This window comes from Anser brachyrhynchus, assembly GCF_964034855.1.
Source record: "Anser brachyrhynchus genome assembly, chromosome: 13".
NCBI lineage: Eukaryota > Metazoa > Chordata > Aves > Anseriformes > Anatidae > Anser > Anser brachyrhynchus.
The window spans coordinates 18,638,841-18,662,187 of NC_137708.1; the positions used below are offsets into that span (position 1 = coordinate 18,638,841).

At 36.6% G+C, this 23,347-nt stretch overlaps 2 protein-coding genes across 29 annotated transcripts in view; one reads left to right on the plus strand and one right to left on the minus strand.

The window, feature by feature from the left end:
• Positions 1 to 23,347, plus strand: part of AMMECR1 (AMMECR nuclear protein 1) — a 107,057-nt gene that overhangs the window by 73,425 nt on the left and 10,285 nt on the right. For 5 of the 25 annotated variants that reach the window (XR_013939028.1, XR_013939029.1, XM_080554460.1 and 2 more), the window contains one exon: positions 15,815 to 15,929. Coding sequence is in view for 11 of the 25 variants with exons in the window: in XM_080554454.1 (XP_080410580.1) it covers positions 15,815 to 15,929 (115 nt within the window). In the remaining 14 variants the exon portion in view is untranslated. The other 20 variants (XR_013939026.1, XR_013939027.1, XM_080554459.1 and 17 more) reach the window with 17 other exon arrangements.
• The window catches only part of TMEM164 (transmembrane protein 164), a 120,217-nt gene that overhangs the window by 35,665 nt on the left and 61,205 nt on the right, over positions 1 to 23,347 (minus strand). The gene's annotated exons all lie outside the window — the stretch shown is intronic.

The window sequence follows — 23,347 nt, forward strand, 5'->3', positions numbered from 1 at the left end:
TTCTCAGTTGGTTAAATTTTATTTGGTTTCCTTTGACAGGGAAAGGAAGAAAAGCTCTTGGTTTTCTGAACGCTACAACTTTTTGATACTTCCAGCTTAAGTAATTCTAACGACTTTTATTTCTGCAATACCACAAACTGCAATAGATCTCATGCTATCTGTAGCATATGATTCATTTGCCAGTTTAGACACCAGCCTAACTACTAGTAACAATTTTGGTGTTTCATTCTTAAACAAAAGCCAGGTTAAAAATACATTCACACTGGTACATTGAAGTGACTTGTCTCAGTTTAGAAGATGACTTCTTTTTTCCTGTATGAAAAGTGGCTGAAGTGGGAATGATTTAGAATAAAAAGTATATCTAGCACTTGATCAGAACGTCAGTAATTCTTTTTCCTCAAATATTGGCTTATATTTCATTCAACCGAAGTGCCAAAAAACTGGAAGCCAAAAATGTTTAAAGCCAAAATGTATTGACTCAGTTGTATGAAGGTTGAAAGAGACTTGAGTATCTGTGTTTTAAAATTAAAAATAAAAAAAAGAGAGGGAGGTAGCTATTCTTATGAAAGACAATTAAAAGCTTTTTCTGTTATCTCTCGGCTAGTTATTTCCAGATGTTATTGGTAATGCCCCACAGATAGCATGTGGGTTCTGCTGTGAAGAAAAAATGCTTATATTTATGAGCACACAGAAGGGAAAAGGGGAAATATAATTTTAAAATAACTGAAAGGTCACTGCAACCTCAGTCCTGCAGCGATACCCCCGTTGGTTTTCACCAGAATCATTTTTATGTGTTCTGTCAAAGAATTGTTGCTGGTTTTGTTTCTGTTCCCAGAAGCTTCTACACAATTTGCAAGCTGGTTAGATGGCCCTTTCTCATCCATGCTGAGGATGCATTCTGCAGTTTGCTCACTTAGCTACAGAGAGGCTTTTTTTCCTTTGACCTAGACTGCTAATCCCTCATTGCAAAGAGCAGCAGCTGTGCTTTGTCTGCGGAGGTCTCTGCACTGCATGCAGCCTTGTTTGTTAGAGCAACCCCTTCTTTGTGTTCTGTTTTTTCAGATACTGAAAGGGTGATTTTCTCTTTTCTCACTCAACAAACTGTCTTCAGGTTTGTGGAAGTCTACAATACATAAGTATTTTCACAAATGTAGGTTTACAAGAACTGCTATGTAGAGTTTCACAAAACTGAGTAGAGTAAGTGTTGCTGATGTGCAAGAGGTAAGCCATTTGTGAGCTGCTTTTTAGAAAGGGGATGAAACCTATTTTCATTCAAATAATAAATATACTTTAATATTATATTTAATATTAAATATACTTTAATATTATAAAAATACTTCAGGTACATTGAGGTGTAGCTGTAATAGATATAATTAAATATAAACCATTTTTGTGTTTCTTGTATCTTTATTCAACATTGAATAATCAGACGTCAGTTGCTCTTGGGATAATTTGATCAGTTAAACTTCTCTAACTATATATGTATAATATAAGCGATTTAAGACATTACAGTATTTTAAAGCTAAGTTAACACAAGAACTGAACAGATAAAATTCTTTGCTGTTTTAGGCTTCTAATGCAGTGAATAGGCAGAACTCCCATTACCTTCAAAGGGAGAAGAATTTGACTTGTAGTTTCTTCTAAGAGGATAGTATATGAAATATTTAATTAGTAAGCATAAATTTCACATTTCATTTAATTTCATAGTCAACCATATTCATGTTTATACTTAGATGTTTGTAATGATCCTTTATTCTGTAGTTGAGAAGAATTTTCGAATATATGTAATGTTAAATGGATTCCTTGACTACTTATGTTGCAGTTTTTGAGGCTGCAGACAGATGTAGCCTAGCATAACCTGAACTTTTTGCCTGTTCTTCATTTCAGAACTTCCTTTTCATTTTGTTCCAGCTTTTATTATTTGCTACTCAAAATTTGGTTTAGAGTGGAAGACACATACGGAGTGACAGCTGGCAGACTTGGAACTGAATGTAATGTTTAGCTGAGCTTGCAAAGGTTTTGTTGCTTTGAGTGTCTTGACCTTGGATATAGTGATTTGTGAATGCCATATCCAGTCACCTCTATAAGCCGAATATGTTGGAGGTGGCACTGAATTTACCACCTGAAGTAGACAGAACTACGGCAGAAAGCTAGAGGGAATACAGGGATGAAACAGTGAACTTCTGTCTTGAGAGACAGAAGTCACAGAGTTGCTAAAAAGAGAAAAAAGAAGTTTACTTGTGTGTGGAAGAGGAGGAAGGGACGGAAACATGAAGACAGCAAAGCCTCCAAATGTATAGAATGGGTTTATATATCTAATGCACGGTTTTGGATTGGTGATTTATGGAGGTATTGAGCAATCATAACTTAACCTGTTAATGAAATTCTTGTATAAAATAAAAGCCTACAAGTGCACAAAGAAATGAATTTTGAGAGTCCTTGGTTATTGTCTTTAATAACAAATTAAGATTTGTCCTAATGCAACAATTATCATGCCTGCATTCTAGTGTGGCTTCAAGATAGCAGGAGGAAGTGTCTAGAAGCCAAAATGCTTTCTTCTGTGCCTATGCGTTCCCATGAAATAAGGAGTGGCTATTTCTTTCCCAAAGGTCTTACTACATATCATATGCCACAGGGGATCCATCTTGTGCCTTTTTTATACTATATTTACAAAAACACTGAGAATTAGTAAGATGCCATGAGCTCAGACACCAACCTTTATACTGACAGCACTCACATTTGCATCTCTTTGTAGCTGCTGTATATATTCACAGAATGTCTAAGAGACTGCACTTAGGTTACAACACACAAAAAACAACAAACTACCACCACGCACACAAAAAAAGTTTAAACATGATCCAAGTTAAGTAGAGATATTGATGAAATGCACATCTTGGGAAACAAGCCAGGATGTTACTCAGTTCCCTGTATTATGAGTAGTCATATTCCTGTCTCTAAGGCAGCGTGCACCCTGAGCTATCAGACTACATTCATCAGTATCTTCATATGTTATTTCATTGTCTTAATCTCTTTTTCTGTTGTAGTGCAACAGCTCAAGTGAATGTGATTTTTTTTCCTTTCTAATTCAGCTACTATGTATTCTAACATGCCTTTTGCTTTCCTTGTTCTTAAGCTGGTCGTATGTAATTTGTCCATAACTATGGATTCTTGACCATAGAACAAGTTTCTGTATTTGTGATAAACAGTATGAAAACAGAGATTAATTGAATTCCATCTGCAGCATTAACCAAACTGGTTGGTTGAAGGATATTGACAACTAAAAAAAATGTAGCTACTCAGTATTTTTATACAAAAGTGCAGTTTATAGTATTTCCAGTGACAAAATTGAGAATACTTGGTACTGTGCTGTTCCAGGCTTTCAACAGTATAACGAAAACAAACCTATTTTTAGAGGTCTCAGGAAATTGAACATGTAAATGTTCAAATTATATTCATATATTTATGCATCGTTGCATTGCTGAGAAGTTTTGTAACATTTTTACATATCTGCTTGGGATGAGGCTTTTTAAAATGCATAAAGAACTGAAAATATTTTTATTAACTTGTACTTTTTAAAATGATGACTTGAACACTTCTCTAGAGGTGAGTAGTATTTTGCGATTGATTAAGTGGGGGTTGAATTCAGCAACAAAGTGGCCTTAAATATGTTGTCTTGAATCCAGTACCTGTTTTGGGGTAAAGTGGTGATCTTAGGTCAGTATTGAGAGAACTATTGGAGCTGTAAAGAATTCCAGGGACTTGTCATGGGCTTAAGGATTCGAGTGGTCAATGTTACTCGAGCTTAACAGTCCTAAATCTAATTGAGCAGTTCGTTTTTGTCAATTATCTAAACTTTGCCATCTGCTGGAGAGCCCTTTAGTGACATTAAAATTTAGTCCAGTTGGAGCTCGGAGTTTTGACTCGTCTTTTATGATGTGTTCAACAAAAACAAACCTACACACCAAACCCTGGTCAGTTTAGTTATGCAATTTGTTAATAAGCATCTGAAATGAGGGTGGTAGGCTTTCTGTGTTATGTCGTGTGATTATTTTAAGTGCTGTGGATTTGCTTTTCCTATGTCAAAACAGGACATTTCCATGGCAATTGACACCTTTCAGTTTCTTGAATGTTTGCATGAGGATGACACACAAACTGTCATGGCTTTGAATTCTATTGTCCTCGTTTATCCCAGCACGATGAGAGGTGCTGGGAGGGGCGAGGGAGAACGTAGGAAAAGGCAGAAAAGAAGCTGCCACTTAAAAAGAAACTACGCATACAGCTGCTTTACCTCATGTCCAACTACAGTCAGAAAATGCTGTTCAAAGTCCTTGCTGAGCCATTGGGAGTACAGGCAAGTGTTAGCGTGGATTTCCTAGCTCACGCTGTTCAGTTCTAGAAGCATGGAGTGCACGGAGCATAGCAGTTCTGCCTTTTTTTGCTAGGCCTGGGTAAATGCACAGTAATTGCACACTTTGTTGTAATTTGCTACAAACCGTACTTCTGTGTCTTACTGACCTACTAGGTGAAGAGCTTGAGTTTAGCATATCTGTTACCCTATTACTGAAGCTCTGCCTACGTCTTTAAGTTAGGTTAATTTTAAGTAAGAAAAAAAATGATCTTCTGTGTAATAGGACATTTTTACAATAATTCGAAATGATTCCCCCATTTCCAGCGGGATTAAAACAGAATGAGAAAAATGCAGTCTTTAACTTGTTTGTTCTTTCTTCACATCCAAGGAGAAAAATAATTCCTTTATAACCACGAAAGCAGTATAGGGTAAGATTTTTGGCTTCAAGAAACAGTAAGGCTGTTGGAGCCATAGAAACTTGACTCTTACTAATGTAATCAGGACACTGCAATACTACTTGTAAGTTTTCTATTTCCAACTGCGTTATGTTTGCTGATGTGAGCAGATCGTAGGAGTTATGAATTCTGTGATCATATTTTTCCACTTTAAGGCCATAACAGTGCATACACAGAATTCTCCTGAACTTTAAGGATCTCTTCATACAAGTGTTCATTGTTTCATTGGAAAGTTACAGCAGTAAAAGATTAATTCAAGTCGTCATGTCCATATAGTGTAACATTATTTTGACATAAGGATGAACAGGGTTTACATGGAAGAATCCAGATCATGAAGGAATATTCATCTGAGTAGTTCTCAGCAGTAGAAAAAACATGTTTATTATTCTTTTTTCTTCTAAAAAGCTCTTTTTAAATTTATGTGAGCCTCAGCTTTTACAGCTTCCATGGTTAGGAGTTTTCTTTTTGTATGGGAAATTTTGTAATGGTAAAAAGCAAGGAGTTCAATCATTTGCACCTGGCATTTGTGTAAGATTGTCAGACTCAGCTGAAGAACCAGCAGTAATTAAACCTCCAGGATTTTCAGACACAGGGCATTACGCAGATGCACACCAGCTGCGTGTCTTAACAGATAATCCCGTTGAATGCAGACTTCTTGAGAAGCAACTTTGAGGTATCCCAGACCATGTTAGTTGTTCCATTTGTGCTATGGAGTTGACCTGTGCATGTACTGTGAGTCAAGATAGCCAGAACAGGAAATGAGATTAAAATAATTAAAATAAGGATTTGCCTCTTTTGTTGATTTAAATGTCGGTAGGAAGTGAACTACAGCACTTGTTTGGGGGAAAACCAACAAGGTAGCAGAACATTTTCAGCAGCTCCAGTGTGGTTTGCTTTTCACTTGTATGTGGATGGCACAACGCGCCAGAGGGCTGTGCTGCCATCCAGAGGGACCGCAACAGGCTGGAGAAATGGGCTGACAGGAGCCTCATGACGGTTAAGAAGTATGGAGTCCTGCCCCAGGGGAGAAACAACCCCAGCACAAGGATGTGCTGGGGCCTCCCAGCTAGAAAACAGCCTGACAGAAAAGGACCTGAGTGTCTTGATGGACACGAAGTCGAACAAAAGCCAGCAGTGTGTCCTTGCTGCAAAGAAGGCTCTTGGTGTTCATGGCTGCGTTAGGCAAAATATCACTGGCAGGCTAAGGGAGGGGATTCTTCCCCCTACTCAGCACTGGTGAGGCCACATCTGCAGAACTGGGTCCAGTTCTGGGCCCTCCAGTACAAAGAGACATGGACATACTGGATAGAGCCCAGCGCAAGATGCTGAAGGGCCTGGAGCACCTCTGCTGGGAGGAGAGGCTGAGAGAGGTGGGACTGCTCGGCCTGGAGAGGAGGAGGCTCGGGGAGGACCTCACTAATGTCTGAACACCTGAAGGGAGGGTGCAAAGGGGATGAAGCCAGGCTCTGCTCAGTGGTGCCAGGGCAAGAGGCGATGGGCACAAGCTGGAACATGGCAGGTTCTGTCTGAACATCAGGAAGGATTTCTGTGCTGTGCTGGTGCTGGAGTGCTGGCAGAGGCTGCCCAGAGAGGCTGTGGAGTCTCTTCCTTGGAGATCTTCAGAAGGGTCTGGACATGGCACTGGACACCCTGCTCGGGGTGGCCCTGCTGGAGCAGGGGCTGGAGCAGATGGGCACAGAGGTCTCTGCCACCCATTCAGTGATTCTGTGATGTGACTGAAACCATTAAATCATTTCCCCCTAGTGACTGCAGTCAATAAAGATTTTTTTTTATTTCCATGACCCTGTGCCCACATGCTGTGATGCCTGCTGTCATTATGGAACTGATTTTGCACAAAATAAGTTATTGATGAGTTTGTATAGCATGAGGAACAGGTGATAAAATACTTATCTTCATAGACGATGATACAGAAACAGTTAATTGTGATATATCCTAATTGCCTCTGTTCAGGTTTCAGGAATACTCCAAACAAAATACCTGAATTATTATTTTTATTCCTTGTGTATTTGAAATACATTTAAATTAGTATTTGTATAAATATACCTTTTAGGAGTTCCAAGTGCAATGCTACAATGTTGACAAAAATCTGATCTGCAGCCAAAATATATATTGTTTTTAACACAGCTTTTAACTTTTCCTTTATTACATTTTCTTTTTTTCAGTGTTCTCTTCGAGGAGGCCCATTAAGTGGGGATTGTTAAGGTTTTGCTGGGTTCTGTCATCACCACCAGTAGTCGCTTCTCTTTTGTTCCATACCATGAGCCGTTTTGACGTGACATGCACAGCTCTAATTTTAACACATACCACAGCTGGGCACCTCTGTCATAAAACCCAGGAATGACAGCGTCCCGTGTGGGAAGCCATAAATTACCGCTGCTTTGTTCTGCAGGCAGCCGCAGTACTGATGCAGAACCTTGTCCTTTGTTTCTTTTAGCATGTGTCAGGGTTAGATTTAGATGAATGACTTACCAACCAAGAAGTTCAGGTGCCTTGAAATTTTAGATAAAGTTTTTAAATGCTTTGGCGTCTGAATGCAAAAAAAAAAAAAAAAAAAACCACCTTGGAAACCTACTTGTGCTTATCCTTGTCACTGTTACACGACTGGGAGAGCAGCTTCGAAAAGTACTGAAGTGAGCAAATAATGGTTTCTCTCTTTTTGGTAGATGGTTCTTCTTTTGCCCAGGGGTTCTTTTCTTCCTTGTCACTCAGCAATTTGAAACTACTAATAAAAACTCTGTATATTGGTTTGTCCTTCAGGATATTCTGAACAAACTGAAGTTTTCTCAAAGGAAAATGCTTGAAATAGAACACCAGAAAGTTTTTCCATATCTGGGTCTGCTCTTCACAGTTGTTATGAAAATTTTCAGTGTATTGTATTTATGTCTCTAATAGCGCTGATACACCATCTGCAAGAAATCTGACAATATTCAATCCTGTATACTTTAAAGGAAAAAAACAAACCTACACAACAACAAAAAGAAACCAAGGAAAGCTGAGTGCCTCTTGGTAAATTCGACCTACCCAGATGTGTGTGTTGTATTAGTGTTGTCTGGTGACTGCTGCAGCCTTGCTGATAAATTGCCTATTAACAACACTGGTAACAATTTCCACACACACCAGAGAGTTGAGAAATTCTAGGGACAAAAATTAATAAAATAAGACAGCTTATTTGAGGCATGTCTGGCTGACCTAATCTAGAAGCTTAATTGTGTTATCCAGTCAGTGAATGGAGGTTGCCTTTTCTAATGAACTCTTCTAAACACTTAATTTAGGTGCATACTCTGAGTTGTCTCTTAGAGGAATGTTATTCTTTTCAAATTTAAAATAACCATCTAAAATAGAGTATCAGAATATTCTGCCATCCCCTGAAACCAGATGACTGGATCCAAATGCTGGAAGCGTGAAGCCAGTGGGGGGAGGTGAGACCGAGACTGGGGGAGAGATTTCCTGGCACACCTTAGTTTGCAGGAGTTAGAAAAATTGCCTGAAGAGCCAAAATGCCAGATCTATATTTTATTTGTCCTACCTGAAACACTGCTGCACTGTGCTAATTAGTTAGGCCAAAAAATTAAAACTTCAGAGAATTATTTCTGTCCAAAATGTCAACAAGTGTATTTCCTTTTTATTTTTATTCTTTTTTACCCCATGACTGCCACTTAGCAACATAATGTGCAGGAAGTATAAATGTTGTTCTTTCTCTTTCTGTCTCCTAAGTGTAAGGGAGGGTTCAGGAAAAAAACACGTCATTCACAGTTGTTCTATTTCCTGGAAATTTTGTGGTCTGAACAAAAAATAAATAAAAATAAAAAATGACAATATAAATAAGTTATTTTCCCCTCCATTCAAGTGATTTGACAATGCATGTAAATCACTGCTTGAAATCTCCATTTAAGTTGGCAAATCTCTGCTGGTGATGTAGAAAGGCTAGAGGGCTGTCACGTAAGGTCTGTTAGGCTGTCTGATTGCTTACACGGAAAGCTAAGAGAATTTTATTTACCACAATTCCTCTTTCTGAAGAGGAGCATACTCTGCCCTGTTTTTCTAACTTAAAAATTAATTGCAGATTGTGACTTGGAAGCTGCTAGTTTTCTGTCAAACTGAGTTATGATAGCTGATTTTCACCAGGAAAATGTCGGTGACCTCCCTAAGTGCTCTGTAATTTCTTCCTATTGAAGTTATATGAAAGCTGAAAAAGTAAAAATCTCAACTAACTTCAATGAGCCTGCAATGGAACAAACTTTTTTTTTTTCTCTTTGAAATCCTGTCATTAATTGTCTCTTATCGCTGTTACCTCACTGCTATTACCTAAAATTCAGTGAGTTTGCCACTCATTAATTTCAGGATGTTTTGAATTAACTGAAGAACAATATGTAGGCCCTTTGGGCTCAGTTTATTGACATAGGCCCATTTCTTTGTAAAACGTATTTTCTAAGGTACATCTCTTTCTCTTGATGAAAGAATCGAGAATATCAGGGTTATACTTACTGAGCTGAATGAAAAGGGTTTTCAAGTTTCAGTCCTTTGCCTACCATGTAAAAGTAGTGCTAATATTTATCAGGAGAAGGCAATAGTTTGTAAAGTCAGATCTTTAACCTATTTTTTCATCACTGTGCTGATGGTATTTAGAGAACTGTTGTTTACTTTAGATGACAAAAAGATATGGTTTGGTTTATCTGTGCTCTGTATAGGAAACTGGTTAATTAAGAAAAAAATGGTCTGTAGTAGAGTGAACTGAAAAAAAATGGAAAAAATATTTTTAATTAGATTAGTTTGCTTAATTTTATCCATTCTCTTTTGATTGATGTTCAGGGATCTATATTTCTTTGCTGTAGACTGAGCAGATTGTGAAAGAAGCTGTCACAAAGATTTGTAGGAGTCAGGGATCTTGGATGCTATTCTTGATTCTGTCACTGACTCACTGTGTAAGCCTCCTAAATTGCGTGAGTCACTTAATGTCTCTGCCTCATTTACATTTCCTTTAAAAGTAGAGTATTACTTATATTACACCCAGCGCTTGAATGTTTCCTTTGCATCTTCTCCTACTATGTGATGTTAAAGCCCTGAAAGTAATTTCCAGTAACATACACAACCGGACCCAGTTTTGCCTAACTTCCATCCAGTTTGGGTCTGCAGATGTGATTGCCCACTAAAAGGTTTAGTGAGGAATTTAATTATTGCTTTCGTTAAATAATAACAAAATAGTGAGAATTCATCCAATTCCTTCCTTTGTTCACACAAATTCTTCTCTACTTTTTGCGATGCATACACGCTGGTAAACTTTTTAAAGATCTTTTAAAATCATTTGTATTTCTCATTTCCCCCATTTCTGCCCTACTGTTTATTACCCAGCTGCCACATCATGTTTAAGAGCCATAGGTTCTTAAAGACTGAAGGTGACTACTTTTATTTCTTCTAACATTTCTGTGGCATACAGAAAATACAAAAGGACAGCACAGTGATGTATTGCGTTTTGGTTCACCTGCTCATGCTGTTATTCAGAACCATGAAAGAGTATTTTACTAAAACAAGGTGTAGTCCTAAGGAATATAAGTCTTAATTATAATTTTCACTGAATTTCATGCTAGTCATGAAATTTCATGTTAGTCATAACTCAAAATAGTTGAAACAATTTCCTTTTCTTTAAATCTTTTCAGTGTCTTTAAACACTGAAATACTTTAAAGTTTGCAAGCTTTCCTACTTTCCTGTACTCCCAAATGCAAAGGGGAGTGGAACATGAACTTACCGAAGAACATGTTTCTGGAGAGCTTATGGACAGATGAACTTCATTTGAGCAGGAGCTGGGATTTGTATAGCATAGCTCAGCCCAAAAAAAAAAAAAAACCACAACCTGATTGTTGAGTAATACTTTGTTTTTTCTCGACTGGCAATTACTTGGTCTGTCGTAGTAGGATGCACAAAACTTCATAAATAAAGTATATTTAACTAGAAGTGCGGTGCATGTGTGTGCATGCATTTTGTGTCTAAAAATAGTTTTCTTTGAACAGGATTCAATTTTGACTTTGCCTGCTTTGCTTTTAACATGAAGCAGAACCCCATGTGGAAAAACTAATGTCCTTTTATTGGCCAGCTAGAATTCCTCTTGCTTGGCACTGCTTCTTTTCAACTCTTCACTACCAAGTACTTCCATTTAGTCAGAAGCAATATATGTAAATTAGCTCTGGGCATTAAGAAATACAGAACAGATGACGTAGAAAATGTTTTTCAAAATAGTATTTTTTTTCTTTAAAGATGTTTTGAACTTTGCTTAATTTTTCCAAATTATTTTACTGGTTATTTCCACCTACTCTTCCTTTATTTTAACAGAAAAAAATGTGGAATTTGTTTTCAAAACCTGTTATCTAATATACCAGTCTTTGCTCCAATACAATCGTTTTGTCTTTCTAACAGAAGAATTAACAGAACATGGCACTGAATAAGATGGTAAAATCATGTTCTAATAGTGTAAAAGTAATGCTTCCATCAAAGAAACACAACAAAGTTTCTTCAGTCGAGAATACCTACACGCAAGTATATCATGGCTTTTCTTTCTGAACAGCTCAGATCAGAAATGAGTTTTTTAAGGAAAGCGAGCATATGTTATCTTGTCTGTGTTTTATGCTTGCTTTAAATTGGTCACCAAGAAGCACGCTAACAGTAAAAGTGAGGTAAAAGTCTGAATTTACATATGTACATCTTTGTAGAGTTTATGATATGTGACAAACTGTTGTCTCTAGAAACTGAAATTCTTTCTCCACAGAACAGGAACAGCAAAAGTAAAAGCTCGTGCAAGCTTTCTTGTGCTCGGTAAGTGTTGAGACCTGCTGACGTTTCTGACCGTCTGTTAACCATTGTACAAAAGCTAAGCTCTCAATGTAGACAGCTGCCCATGAGGTAGTCTACTGGACACCCTCCACTTGTTTTGCTGAAATCATCAGAGTAGTCAGTAGATGGTGACTTATTAAATACCCCCAGAGATGAAGTTTAGGCTTACTGAATAATTGCAGCCCAGGGATTATGGATGAATTCTGAAGGGATGCATTTCTAATGACATACATGTTTCCTGCTAATCAAGCAATAAAAAAATGCAGAAATGAAGGTTTATCTCTGAATAGATGATAGTAAGCTGGCCAGCTCTTGGTTTTTCAAAAGGTATCTGAAACTTAGAGTTTCAACCAAGGTGGCAATAGAAGGATGAGTGATAGGAAACCTGATAGTCTGTAACATACAGCACTCAATAGGTAAATGTTTCCTGATTTTAAAGAACTATGTGATGCACCTAGATGAAACTCATTAGGACAGGATTGCTAAGTTTTAGGCTAGTTCTCCTAAATTTGACGCCTGAGAGAGTTGCTGGACTGTTCTAGTTTCATACTTCGCATAAGCATACAGAATCTTTTCTGTGTAGCTAAACAGTACAAATCAGCGCTTTTAGGATATTCTATTGATTGTTTGTCAACACTAATTTCTTCAGGTAAATTTTTGTTTTGCTAACATTAACAATGGAGACAAAGCTGTTTAAAAAGATGAAAACAAATTGAAACGTGGGACCTGGAGATGGGGAAAGGAAGAACATAGTATTCAGTATTGACTAGTTAGAGTTGCATCAGAGACTTCTATTCAAATCTCTGATCAGTTTGTTCTGCCAGATTGCTTGCTTATCTTCAGCAGCAGCAGTGCTAATACAGGATATGTGCAAAGATGTCTGTAGTGATGGAGGTATGAAGGAACAATTTTTCAGCAAGCTGTACAGATAAAGATAAAAAAGCGCCTAGCAGTTCTGAAGAAACAGTTTCAGGTGTGGTTGAAATGGCACTAGCGTTTGATAAAACAGTACTGTAGTTACCATCAGGTGGTTACATGAAAACAAGTATTTGAGCTAGTTTCATATTACTGAATAACAGAATTAGCCAGTTAATTTTACTAATTGTGTATGCAATATGCACTGTGTTGCTCTGCTTTCACTAAAATTGAACTATTTTGTTTGCTGTGTATGCCTGAGGCTTTTTTTTTTGCCTTTGTGTGCCTTTCTGTTTCCACTGTGTTCACATGAAGGCTTCATATCTCAGCTTTTTATCAATATTCAAGTTTGTCATGATTCACTCATCTTGTTTTAAAGTATTACCACCGCATTTGAGATGTGGCTTACATGTGTGATGTATGATGTTTGTTTCCGTACAACTTAAAGTATGTTAAATTGAGAATGGTTTCTCATTTGGTAATGCCGGTGCAGGAGATCTTCAGTAAGTGGGAATTTGCCTGGACTTCTACTGCTGATGTTATGGGGGATCAGGCTTACACCCATAGTAAACAACCTTTGCCTCAAAAGTTTAAATTCACAAGTACATTCTGGTAGCTTTAGGAAGGGGAAGTGAAAGTTAGATAAACTAGTATCAAGCTGTGCCAAAAAAAATAAAAATCTGAAGGTTATAAATACTTACAGTATGGGAAATGTTTTGCATGGTAAGATTGTTACATAAATCTTGAAGACAGTATTAAATAAGTATTGGCAATATCCATGCATACTGTTGTTTTATAATATAACTCAGTTTGTAGTTTGTTAATGAAATAATGTTTGTCTTTTCTTGTGCTTTTCAGTAGTTATTCAAACAGACTGGTTGTATGATAGAGGTAGAATATACATCAGGGAAATTAGAAATTTGCATGTAAGCAAACTTGCAGCAGCAACAGATTCTTTGGATAGCATATTTCTTAATCAAAATATCAAATTAAAAGAGGATTTGGGTTTCTGAGCATAGTTCTTAGTTTTATTAAAAGGTGTAAAATTTCAAGAGCGTGCTTGCATGCACTTACTAAACAAACCCATGAAGAAGTGCAGATATCCCATCTCTGGCTCAAAATCCCTAAGTTTTAAACAGCTGGATTCCTGGAGAGTCTTCTAGGGAAGTACCACCTGGATATTTATTATGTTATTGTATTTATTCTTTTGCCATCTGCTGCTGGTTACTACTTAATACAAGGCAAAATGGACTTCTGGTTTGAGCTGACCCTGTGTTCCAGAGTATCCTCCCTTTACTCTTATATATGTTTTGCCTATTTGGAGGGATATGAAGGCTGAATTAGCTGCTCAAATTTTCCTCTCTCTCTCCTGCTGTAGCTATTTAAGTTGATCTGTGATGATGCTCTGAAATACCAGGTAATGGAGAAAGGTAACTGTCTGGTTTCCAGCAGTTACAAACCCAGCTTTGCAAATCCCATCAACAGAATCTTGGAGAGTATCTTGATACATCTTCGGTGAAAGTAATTACTTAAATATCACAGGCATTATACTTTAAATTTCATTAGTGTTCTCAGTTGTTCACATGTCTGTGTAGCTCTGTCCTACATAAATAAGTTTAAAAAATTATCTTGGCTAGTTAATTATCGTCTCAACATCTTTTTTCCTTGTGTATGGCAACTTTGACTTGGGTTGCCTAGAATTACTTCTAAGTACTGGTAGAATAGACTCACCATCTGTTTCCTAATTACATAACAAATTTACCTTCATAATGAAAATCTATATTTCTTATCTATTTTATAACATAAAAATACTAAAGCTTGGAGAAGAGCCTCTAGTAATTCCAATACTATGTTCTTTATTTGTAGCATGTCGGGAAAAAAAAGACTGCGTTTTTCCCCCCCCGGAAAAGGAAAGGTTCTGTTTTAATTCATCAGTGTGTGGGATTAATTCGTGATGGGATTTCTATTTCTGGTTATACATATGATGATTTCTCCTAGGTTGTTTACTCTTTTTCTTTTCTTTTTTTTTTTTGCTTATGCACTATTATTTCATATGCCTTAATAAAGCTATACTATTCCTTATGTGAGATGGTGGTATCTGATGCAGAGGCTTCAGACATATTCTAAATGCCATCGTCATGGCTGTAATGGTATCATCTAATGGCAACTACAGGCTGTATGCCAAGTAAAATAAGAATGATCTAATTGTTACATGACACAATAAGACATATGAAGAACTTGGTAGTACTTTAACAAGTCTCTTAATGTTAAGCTCTTCTTACTTAGTAAAAAGCTCAATTAGCAGGTCTGTTTCTGTTGGAGATGATCATGCTTATGTTCATGTATGTCATATTTAAAATTGTAAGAGAAGAAAAAATGATGGGATACCATACCTTAACCTTCCCTTTTCCAATTGAACCGGTTCTTAACCAAACTTATATGAGTAGGTTCATACAGATGTTCTTACTGGTGGTGCTGCTTTCTGTCTGTCAACTGCTTTGTTTTTCAAGGGGGCATTGGAATATACACAGATAGTTCTTCTTGGTATGGAATTCTATCCACTAGATGTATGTTCGTCTATAGAACCGTGCCTTAGTCTGAGGATTAGCTTAGCTGTTTGCAAGATTCCATGTTACTAATCATTACCTCTGCTTTGCAGAACACCTTCAAGTTCTGTAGGTTTACAAGTCTGTAGAACTCCTGGATGTTTTCACCTTTTTATAATCAATATTCTTCTTTTCGGAGAATATTCTGCTTGCTTGGATATCTTTCACTGAATAATTAAATTCTACAGTTTGATTACTGTATTTACTACATTTGATTTTTGCAGGCTATAGAATTTCCCCCTCTATATTGTATGGTTTAATCTTTTTTTGAAAGGGATTTACTAAATTGCAGTTAGAAGAGCTGTTGTTTTTTTTTTAACTTTTTCCAAAACTTTCTGGTGCTTCATTAGTAAGTCATTGTCTCAGAAGCAAAATCAGCTCAGGAAGGTATGACCCTCAGAATACCACCTAACTGACCAGCCAAGAAATCTAAAAGAAATGTCTAAGGAACAAGTTGGGAATAGTGGTCAGTGTGTTACACCGGTAACTGGGTTATCAAACTGGTCATCACTTCATCAGTTGTCTTTTTTTTGTTTGTTGGTTTTTTTTTGTCCTTTATGCTTTTCAGTTGATTCATTAGATCCTTGATCTTTTTTTAAAAAAAAAAAAAAAAAAAAAGTTTGAAATTCTGTTTTGTCTTCAACAGTGCCCTTAAAGATAGTCGTTTCCCCCCAATGACGAGGGATGAGCTGCCACGGCTTTTCTGCTCAGTGTCTCTACTCACTAATTTTGAAGATGTATGTGACTACATGGACTGGGAGGTAAGGATTTCAGATGTCTTTTAAGAAAATTACTCTGATATTATGAGCATCTATAGCAGAAGTCACGCCATTTAAATTATTTGTATATATTTAATTAGTCACTGTTTAGCACGCTATATGGATTGTTTTCTGTAGATATTTAAGAGCCTATTTTGCTATAACTACCATAACCTTAAAGGTCTGAGCTGTGAAAGTGGAGTAAAGTTGATTTCTTGCCCATTTAAGCACTAAAAATAAGAGTGCCCTGTGCAGTTGTAGTTATGTCTTAAGATTCCATCATGCAAGGTATTGTCTGGAGTGATGGGGTCCTGAGACTTCTTTTGCAGCATAGCTAACTACAGTAATGAAACATGGCAGATTATTCTATTGATTCTGGAAACAGGCTGTTCTAGTATGAAAGTTGATAGTCTGATAAATGCCTCTGGAAATGGACACGGCAAAAATTGCAATCCCAAAACAAGCAGCCTTACGTAGCTTGTAGGAGCAAGCCATTTATCTTTTCCAAAACATTCTTCGCTTTCAGAGCAAGTGGCCTGCACAGAGTCCACAGAGCCCTTAAACAGTGAGGCCAAGTAAATGATTGCTCTTATTTTCCTTTGCTACTTCTGCATGGAGCAGAATCTGTTTTACTTGCTTGATTCTAGGAAACCTGCATGCGTTCTCTTGGAACAGCAGCATAGAAGTCACAGATTAAGAAGCAAATACTGCTTTCAGAGTTATTTCTGGGAAGGTGTACTGGAAGAAGTGTTATTCTGTTACTCTTACGTTCTTTCCCAAATTATTTGGTATTGGATGCATGCGAGAAAGTAAGTTACTCGACTTAAGATGAACTTCTTATCTCAGCGAGGATGACTGTTGCTTTGCATTTCTAGTCTATATTTGAATGGATAGAAAAATTTTTGTCATATATGCTGGTGGACATGTTACAATGCCAGACATACCTCAAGAGTACTTCCCTGTAATAAGGACTTAACCCTACTAAACATTCAGGAATTCTTAATAGAAAAAGAGGTTTTCTATCGCACACACACATAACAAATATATATTGAAGGGAAATTTCATTCCTTGCTAAAATGGTAAGAGGCTCTACTGTATCAGAATGGTGGTCTCTGGCTGTAACCTCAGCAGTATGAATTAATTTTAGAGTAGTTAAAAATCTAATAAAAATGCATTAGCTGTTCAACTTGTAATGACAAAGGCTTCTTACCTTCTGATATGTAATTCTTCATGAAATGAGTGTAAGTCTGCTTTGGTGTTTATCACCATTTTTCCTATAAGCAGAATTATTAATTTTTTATGTAATGTCAGACAAATAAGTCTTAGCTGAAACTGTGCATTGTAAACAATAAGAGACTTTTTTCAGGGAACTCATTTGTCTTGCTTCTGAGCCCTTTAAGTACCTTTAGTCTTTAAATACTGTTTTCAAGCATTTAAAACTGTAGTGACTTTTAATACTAAATCTTTTCTGCTTTACTAGGTTGACTTCTAGTAGTAACCATAGTGATGTTTTTGATTTTATTTCATTTCTAATAACTTATTAAAAAACAGACTGTGAATATACTCAGAAAATATCTCATTAAAAGTGTGAAGTACAAGATAGTATTTAGCTATTTCTATGGGGTAGTCTACCATTAATATTAGATGATATTTTGTTGCCTCAATAATAATCTCATTAAATGACCAATTTTTTCATTTTTAAAGGGAAACAGAAACCAATGTCTGAGTACAAAAAGTGATTGTTTCATACGTAGTTATTGGTGATCCCCAAACTTTCCATGCAAAACGGGTGGGGGTGTAAATATGAGAAAGATAACATTTTTAATTGTTAGTCTTTAAAACAGTGATTCATCCCTGCACATGCCTCTGTCAGTGAGATAGCTTATGTCATCTATGTTTCTTTTAAGGGAGCTGCAGTTATGCAACGTTAAATAGTAAAAAGATATTTCAGGATGTCTAAAATATGACCTGTAGAGGGCTTCTGCATCTTCTGTTTAGTATAATGCTAATTTCCAGATCATCCTAAGAATCAGCCTGGTTAGAAGATCTTAAATCTGTAGGTATGCTACGGATTGATGATCTTGTGGGAGCTAATTCAGCAATTTGCTGATGGAGGTCACAATATTTCAAAATTGCAGATTCAGACAACTCACTGGTTTGGCAGCTTAGAGACAGGATCGTTTGACCCAGGAGTGTCTCCTGTATCCTGAAGCAGAGTGATAGATCTTTTCTCCGATCAATGAATTATATTCCCAAACTGAACAAATGAGTATTACAGTTGTAAGAAGCAACGAGAGATCCTTTTGCAGCAGAAACTTCAGCCAAATAAACAGGAGATGTAAGTTGACTGCTATTAGCTCCATATGACTTTTCAAATTGCTGCCATTTTCACCTTTTATAAAGGTTTGTACCTTCTCCTAGTTATTTTTAAAGGACCACTTCAATGCAGTGGTTCATGAAGACGCTTCCTAAAATACGATTCAGGATTCTTACTTGCATGTGACTGTATATGAACTGCACTGTGTGTTAGCAGTTGAACAGATGTGGGGCTTGGAAATGAATGCTGGGAGTGGATGAACTGTTTCCTTATTTCTGCTGGACAGAACTCATGAAATATTGCTGCGGTCCAGTAGCTGCTGGGGTGGAGTTTCACAGCCTTTCTCAGCCCTACTTGAGGGCATGGCTAGAAGATAAATTGCAATAATATTGTATATATTGTATGTATTCTATGCATGCTTGTTTTCTAGAAATATAGAAAAGCACAGTGCCTCTATTCATCTTCTCTCTTTCATCTTATAGCAAGTGAACACTTCCTAAGAATATTTTCTGTTCATTTCATTAAGAATCTGTGGGGTTTTCTTGCTACAAGGTAAACTCTGTCTTGCTAATTCAGACCCTCCTCCAGTTTTCCTACTAAAATGTCATAAAACATTAAGATGTATGTCATTACAATAAGAATCTTTTTGGAAAATGTTATTTTAATTCCAGCAGGGTAATAAATAACCAGAATTTATCAGCTGCTGTTCCTTAAAATACCTTGAAAGACATCTTTGTCCTGAAGTTGCTGTTCTTCAGTAAAGTAAAATCTACAGAATTGTGTGTGCTTGCTGTGTTGATACAAAAGGCCTTTAGTCTGTATATGCTGGTTTAAATATTAGTTTAAATAGTTTTAGGTGGCTTTTCATTGTTGACAAAGTTAGTGTATTTAAGAGTTGTGGGACTTCTTCCTGTTAGTGCTTCCTCTTCCTTGAAGTGCAGCAGCACCAGCAACTTTTGGAGCTTATATTTGTTAGAACAGAGAAGAAAGAGTCTTGATCTCAATGTTTTATTTTCTTTGGACAATATTCAGTGATTCCATGTATGTAAAGGATACATAAAAAAAAAAAAGAATACATGTCATGAATTGGAGAGCATTTCTCCTTAATAGCCTTTTGCCTCCATTATTAAATCAGAATGTAATATTTAAGCCCTAATAAAGATGAGAAATAAACCAGCATATTTGGTACAGATAGAAGGCTAAAAAGCTGAAGAATTCCACTAATAAAAAGTAGGGTCAACTTCTAGTAAGTAGAAATAGTCGCTTAATCTGAAATGTTATGTTTCCAGACGCATTCATTTAGAGCAAGTTCCAGTAAGTAAATGGGAAAGATATTACATTATATGGTATCATAAGGAATACTCTGTAAGCTATAGGCTAATTTATTTGTCTGAAAATGTTTCTAGCTTGCCACTGTTCAAGGATTGAGCTGATAAACCGCAAGTCAGTAAAAAGCCACACATCAAAACAGCCTGGTTTGGTTCATCGGTTACATGAATGCTCGTACTGGTAAAACCGAGAGGCAAGGCAAGCAGAGTTTGTTGCACGTTACCTGGCATGCAGGCAGAAAGGACTGCACATCAAGCCACGTTTCTAGTCTCAAGTGAAGAACAGCAAATATTGAGTGAACTTAAGAAACAGAAAGACACTTGCTTCCACCACCGAGGGGTATTGCACTACTCCAGCTGGGGCATTCAATGTGGATACTTCATAATAGGTTCTTTGTTACCTGCTTTTAATGTATTTCTGAAAAAATGTTTACAATTCATCTTAAACTAACTGGTGTTAATGTATGTAAATCTATAGATTTCAGTGCAGTAGATAAAACTGAACAGAGCAATAATTTGATAATTTACTTCACAGTGGACTAGACAGTTAAATTTCAGCAACGCTTGATGTTTTAGATGCTTATCCCAGTTCCTCACTGGCAGTCTAACAAGAATAACGTTATTTCTTCCTCTCAGTATGGAATCAGAACGAGAGGAGCGGGTTTGTAAACTGTATTTGGAACTCAGTCAGAACCAGGCAGTTGAACAGAAGAGCTACCTGAACATCGGTTTTGGGGTAGATTCTGGAACAATTTTTTGTTAAACCAACTGAAATAGATATGGATAGGTACACAGATATGGATATAGATAGATATTATGGGCAATAATCTAGCAAGTGACAGAAGCCTTCAGCAAAAAATAAATATTGTGTGCATCTCTTTTGTCCCATCTTGAGATGGGTAAATGAATATGAATATGTGTAAAATACACAACGAAGTCTGAAGTTCTGTTGCGGTCACTTCTAGTTTCATATAATCCTTAGATTTAGGGAGAGGTCTGTGTTTTTGAATTAATGTAGTCTCTGGACTTAGTGTTAAGTAGTCTCTGTCTACTTGTACACGAGGCCAAAAAGTTTATATCCAAAAGTATTGGATGCATATTGTACAGTATTTCATGCTATAAAAAACCCTATAGAAATATTTCTGTTGGAGGAGACTGGCTGCTGCATTTTTAAGTCTATCCTCGTCTGACTTTGGTTTCCCAATAGCAAAGTAGTCTAAATAGATTCCTATTCATTTTTCACCAAAAATGTATATTCTTTTACAATTGTATGGTCTTTTTGCAGCTCAGAAGGATACCTGTATGTAGTGATACATAGAGATATAACTTAAGATAGAACTTAAACGCCATCTGCTGAAGAAGATTGTTTGACTTGTTTTTCTGGATGGCACAGATGTTATTTCAGGAAAATTTGCCAGTAGTAAATCAGAAATCTTAGTTTGTGAAGAAAGCCACAGGCTTTGTTTAAGTTCTGAGCTGAGCCTGGTAGGCAAATTACAGTCCAGTTAATGTCTTCCAAACATGTAACTACCACTTACCTCCCATCTTAGGAGGGAATATTTGGGGAAATTTCACAGAAGTTTTCATCAGTGCTGGTCTCTTGAGGAAGTCAAATCGCTGTAGTTGAGCCCATGCCTATCTTAGTGTGGATCATTCTTAGTATGCTCGTGTGTGGTTTCCGTTTTTTTAACTTAGGCCTGTTTTTGTTTAACTGGAGCTAAACAATGGAAAGCCGTTTATACTGGACTAAAAGTACTGCTTAATTAGCTGTGCAGTTGGAATTCATGCTTCACAGAACGCTGTGAAATTTTCCCAACCAGAGAAATTGTGGGCACAATTGTGTTGCCTTATTCATTTTGCTTTTTTCCTCCATGGATATGGGCCTAAAAATCTATTAAATTGGTTAATGGGAAACATCTAGTATAATGCAATTACCTACTGCTTGAATGTAGCATCATACTTAACACATCATTAGTGATTCTGGTTAATATCTCATGAATACTACAGGATCACTGTTATGCAAAAAATGTATAGAATTTGGAATCTAATACTATGCAGGGTTTGAAGGCGTGCAAAAACAAGCCATTTGGGTTTAGGGCTTACGCAATTGAATGTATACAGTTATGAAATCAGCCAAATGCATAGGTAGTTAATGTGATGTTGCTGTTATAAGACTAGCATTCATTTTTCCAAGTAAATCCAATTTTCCATCAGTTACTTACAGTAGTAGTTGTTTCACTGCCACATAATCGACTTTATCAACAAAGTTTATACAGAAAACTTGGTGATTTGTGCTTCAATTGATAGTTCCCATTTAAGAACAATCAGATCCTCCTTTTTCCCCATGTATAGTAATAAAAACAATTACTTTGTGTTGATGGAAGGGGTTATGAGCCACCATGAACCACCACCATGAGCCACCACCAATTTGATAGCCTTACCGATGAATCTTTCTTACACATCTTCTTTTACTCAGGGGAGGAAGTAAAATCGCTAATGTATTGTTCTGATAGTTCACAAATCAAAATGTCAGCATTCTCCTAGGATGTTGCCTTAAAAAAGACTGAGTGACATTTCTAAGAAATGCCTAGTAGAAGCAGATCGGAAATTTGTATAAGCTTAATAGCCTGAAAATGATCCCATGTAAAGGCCACATGAAATAACTTCTAGAAGTTGTAAGTAGACACTGTTCTTGTGTTTTGGTTTTGTTTTTTGTTTGGGGGGTGGGGAGGGAGTACTTTTGTTTAAGGTTTAAAAGTAAGTAACATATATTAGCTAACCTTTTTAACTACATGTCATACCTTTGTAACTGCTGTTGGATCCTTCCCATCTGCTGCTTATTGTCTGCTTTTGAAAGTTAGCTACACCAATCCACACAGTAACAACCTTACACAATAGAACAACCCAATCTTTATCTAATCACACTTTGTAGTTTACAGACAGAGATGAAATTTCAGAAGGTCTTGAACTTTAGAGGACTGACCTGATACTTTCCAGGAAGCCGGAGGCAAGCTATGTTTTAGGGCAATCTCAAATAATGTTCCTTTAATTTCATATCTACTTTTTTCTGTTCTAATAAAAAGCCTTTTAAAATTGATATGAGCAAATGTACAAAGGAACATTGTTAGAATGAGATATTTAGGTCTTAAGTTCTGATCTTCATTTGGAGCGTCCTTAGAGCTGCAAAAACTTACTCTGTTCTTATCCTAGGGATAAACTAGGTAGATTTCAGCTTTAACACTGTTGCTTTTTACTTTCAGATTCTTTGGGTTTATAATCACATCATCTGACCATATAGAGTATATATCTTTCTAGTGGTTATATATGCACGTTATGAATGTTAGGTAATGAAATATGTTGAAATTTGCAGTGAATTAAATATGTTAGTCTCTAATTAATTTTTCCTACTTGAGGAATACTGGGTTCACACAGAAAACTTACTGAGGCCTGGCCAGGAGAGAGACTTTTCCCATCATTGTCCCATGTTTATACAATATATAAAGATTACAAAGTTTAAAAAATTAAGTCTCAATAAAAGCAAATATGTTAATTAAACAAGTGGTTATTAAGAGCTTCGGAAATATTCCTTAGTTGTTTTTTTTTTCATTGTCATGCATTTACGGTAAAGTAGGTTGTCACTGGAAAAACTATTACAGCATTTTTTACTAATTTATTGTTGAAAAACAAGCACCATGCCAAATAGCATGTGATACTCTTTTAAACATAAACTCTCCATTTCCTCATGCAAAGTTGGGAACTTTGGATTCAATTAGAAA